Source organism: Octopus bimaculoides, chromosome 6 (genome assembly GCF_001194135.2).
Source record: "Octopus bimaculoides isolate UCB-OBI-ISO-001 chromosome 6, ASM119413v2, whole genome shotgun sequence".
NCBI lineage: Eukaryota > Metazoa > Mollusca > Cephalopoda > Octopoda > Octopodidae > Octopus > Octopus bimaculoides.
This window is the reverse complement of record NC_068986.1, coordinates 1426176-1430517: the sequence shown is the minus strand read 5'-3', so window position 1 is coordinate 1430517 and position 4342 is coordinate 1426176. Positions and strand designations below refer to the sequence as shown.

General features: G+C 36.8%; 1 protein-coding gene across 1 annotated transcript in view; it reads right to left on the bottom strand.

Moving 5' to 3' along the window:
* Window positions 1-4342, bottom strand: part of LOC106881074 (tricarboxylate transport protein B, mitochondrial) — a 42171-nt gene extending 37829 nt beyond the window's left edge. Inside the window, exon 1 of the mRNA XM_014931290.2 lies at window positions 4161-4342. Coding sequence (XP_014786776.1) covers window positions 4161-4293 — 133 coding nt within the window. The 5' untranslated portion in view covers window positions 4294-4342. The remainder of the gene's footprint in view (window positions 1-4160) is intronic.

The window sequence follows — 4342 nt, the reverse complement described above, 5'->3', positions numbered from 1 at the left end:
GGGGGGGGGGGGTGATGAACGAAGCTTTTTGTTTCTCCTTTATTTGATTAAATGTGTAAACTAACGCAACATTGAAACGAAAACTCTGACAGCCCACCATCAACAGACACAAATAACATGTGCCATCACGTGATACGTCGTCTGCTATTTCTCTTTTACAGCATCCATCTTTCTTAATTTGTCTTTTTGTCAGTAAATCTGTAGTGGTCGTTGCACAGTTGCTATCACTTTCCGTTCTCCCCCCACCCCCTTCACAGTGAAGGGCAGGAGTGGCTGTGTGGTAAGTAGCTTGCGTACCAACCACATGGTTCTGGGTTCAGTCCCACTTGGGCCGGACCGACCCAAGCCTTGTGAGTGGATTTGGTAGACGGAAACTGAAAGAAGCCCGTCGTATATATGTAAATGTATATATGTATGTGTGTGTGTGTGTGTTTGTGTTTGTCCTACAACATCGCTTGACAACCGATGCTGGTGTGTTTACGTCCCCGTAACTTAGCTGTTCGGCAAAAGATACCGATAGAATAAGTATTAGGCTTTCAAAGAATAAGTCCTGGGGTCGATTTACTCGACTAAAGGCAGTGCTCCAGCATGGCCGCAGTCAAATGACTGAAACAAGTAGGCGTAAGAGTAACGTTTAACGATCCACTTCTATAAACCTCCACAGCAGCCCACGCACTTGGCAGAGACAACCGACACACGTGCTTCCATCTTGTGATGATTCGCACCTCTTTTCAAGAAAGGCGATGCGAGAGACTAGATACGTGTTGTTTGCGTCGGTGCTTTTGCAGTAGTGGTCGTAGTAGAACAGTTGCTTTCACTTTTCCTTTTCTCCCCTTCACAATGAAAAAAAGGGTCGTGTGTTGGCAGCGGGGGGAGGGCAAGATTTTTGGTTATTTATTCAAATCCAATCTCTTTTTACTTAAGCGTAAAATCTGTAAAAATGGATAGAAAAATGTGTCGTGTGCTCATTTGATTCGACCTAAATACACTTTACTGGGCGGAGAACCTACGCGATCTGAAGACATGCTACAATTAGCAGCCGAATCGTCTCAAATTATAAACCACTACAGTTTAATGAGTAAGAAAAGAAAAATGAGGGAGATGTAATGGGCATGTTCAATATAGTCCTAGATGTCACTAAAAAAAGATGACCGTTGACTTAGATCTAAACAATAACCAATAATGCTTCTCCAAGGAAGGAAAATAGAATGCAAAATCTTCATTTTTAATCCCCCGCCCCTAGAACAGTAAATAATATACATGATGATAATATTCAGTTTTGTCTAAGAAGTAAAATAGAGGAAAACAAGTTGTAACATAAGTAGTTCGTTAACTGTGCAAGAAATCTAAACCAGTCGTAATTATTTTCCCATATAAATATATTACAATTTTGAAAAAGAATTTCATCAGTACATATAGCACAAACACACACATAACCAGTTCAATTGCGTTTATATGAAGGTTTAGAGAATCATTAGTGCGTCGAACAAAATTCTTAACAGCATTTCTTTCGATTCTTTACATCTCGAGTTCAAATCCCGCCAAGGTTAATTTTGCCTTTTATCATTTCGTGGTCGGTAAAATAAAGTACCAGTCGAATACGGGAGTTGATGTAATCGACTGACCCTGTCCCCCTAAAACTGATGGACTTAAACCAAAATTTGAATACATTTGAACTTATGGGTATGAATATACAAAAACGGGTGGAATTCTGCTTTAAGCACCCCACGTAACTTTTTTTTTTTTTACCTCCGAAAATTCTTGCGAATCTGTGTTCTACACACGGGAATTCATACGACCGTGGAAAAAAATTTTTTTTTAATTTTTCAGTTTAATAATCGGACAGTCCGAATTTTTGGCTTAAATACCAGAACTACTTAGAGCAGGATTCCGCCCAACACACGTATACAGAAAACACACACACACATGTATACCCGTTTTGTCAGTGTGTGAAAAATTAAAAACCAACAGAATGAAATCAAATAAAACCGTGCGAAAGTAACTGAAATCTTTATGCATCCAGTCTTCCATAGAAATGTAATGACCATTTTAAGCTACACACGCAAATTATGCTAAGACTGTTAGACAATTCCTATTTACCAACAACCGAAGGAAGAAGACCTTCACGTGCTCCTTAAATGCTAGTAACAGCAGCTAAATATCCCTAAAATTACAGCTTACTGTCCTAAAAAAAGGGAACTTTGGACACCCCCAAGAAAGGATGGACATGGGTGGAATGCTTTCGATCAAAGAACTGAATTGGTGCTAACTTAAAAATTGAGGTCTAAATACACCATGGATTGTATACAAACGTAGATTATACAAACTAATAATGGTCTCTCACACACATATATATATGTATATTATTTATATTATATACATCACACGGAAGACTTCACCAAGCGAGACACCGAGTAATATAATCCAATCAACGAGAAACATGTTAGAAATAGCAGCCAAATTTCCATCGAATCATTCAAAGATTAGCTTTCGTTGGATAATCTAATCCCGAGTACTCTGCAGATATGTAAAAGACAGCATGGTCTGCGATTATGGGTAAAATGCATTTGATCAAAGAGAATTTGATTGATCTGGACGGACATGGGGGCGAAACAACGAATTTTAATGGGCTCTGCTTGTTAAATGTGTTGTGTATGTATACACACACATATATATATATATTAGTCCCTGTGTGAGTATAGAGCGAGTGTTTATGATGATTCAACATGCAGGCACTTGCTCGTGATAAACTGAGGACGAATGAAAAGCGGGTGGTGCGTGTGTATTTATTTATTTACTCAACGCAGTCATCTACAAACACTTTTCTCCACCCTCATTACACCTCCACCTTTACTATAATTATTATTATTATTAGTCATAAAAAAAGGTATTTATTTATTATTATTATAATCCTAATCTTTATAGAAGATGACTAAGTTTGATCAACGGATGGGAAATAAACGTAAACAAACAACATCAAGAACAGCATCGAACTTCCCAAACACTTGCGTGTTAATAATATTTAGCCCCAGGTCAACTCTAAACGAGATCTCCGATGGAAGACATTCCAGCCGTGATCATCATCCTGTCTTTTTAAGGATTTGTTAGGCTATAATCATGCGACTGTATTCTCTCATAATTTAAGACGGTGGTTGCCATTTCCTTTAAATCCAGCGACCATGCAAACTCATGTTCTTGTAAAGTGTTGATTCCCAGGTCAGCCCTGAACGTTGTAGGTGTCTTATTATAGATATTCTAACAGTAGCCATCCTACCTTTTTATTTTTCCTTTTGTTTTTATTTCAACCTTTCTTTTATTATTAGGTCTATGTTAACCAACGTGTCCTACGTGTAGTAGAAAAGTGACTTATCGAATGGTGATAGAAGCACCGTCGTTCATTCGTAATTCTTTTATTATTGTTTTTGATGTGGTGGTGTAAAGGACACATCAGGAATAAATATGCAACTTGAAATTGAATGACACAGTGAAGGTTCAGCTTTCAATAAATAAATTCATGTAGTTTGGTGTATTCATATATATACAACAAATCATGGTAGTGTATGTTGTGATAAAAATTAATAAATGTGGGTGTGTATGGTAATTTGTAATACATTTCAAAACCACTGAATTCACACTATTTCACGTTTTTTACTTCCTAAATCGAATGCAATTTTTTTTTCTTTTTTTTTTTTCAATTATAGCTTCGTATAAATTGTCAATTAATGGAAACAATTGGTGAACTACTATTTCTGGTTATTTGGGAAAGTCACAAATGAAATATTCAGAAGCAAACTGTAAACAAAGACCCCAATCGAAGAAAAATAACAATTAATGTACAATTTAATATATATATATTTATGTATATATATATATATATATTATGCACATATATATATATATATACACACACACATAAGCGCTTAGGTATCTCGTGTTATGTAGAAATGACTGAAAGAAGAAAAAAATAAAGTTACATAATGGACTTCAGTCAACTTCATATAGATAACATAATATAAAGCAATCAAGCCATGCAAAAACATGATGTGTTGTGTTGTTTGTGTGAAAGGGTTTATTTAAATGTTGAACACGATTTGTGTTGAAACACAATTACAATGTTTGAGCTGACAGCATGAAATATATAAACACTTGAAGTGACTGACCTGCAATTATGCCCTTTAAACTTTTCGAAGAACTGCTAGGGGCAGCTGCCATCATATAAGAATGGGGCCTGGCAAAGGGTGAGTAAGATTTGCCAAGTCCAGTGGTGGCGACGACACCTCGTCCAGGATCCATGTTTCTGCAAGTGCGACCCTCCCGCCTTGTAACATAGTAATAGATTGAT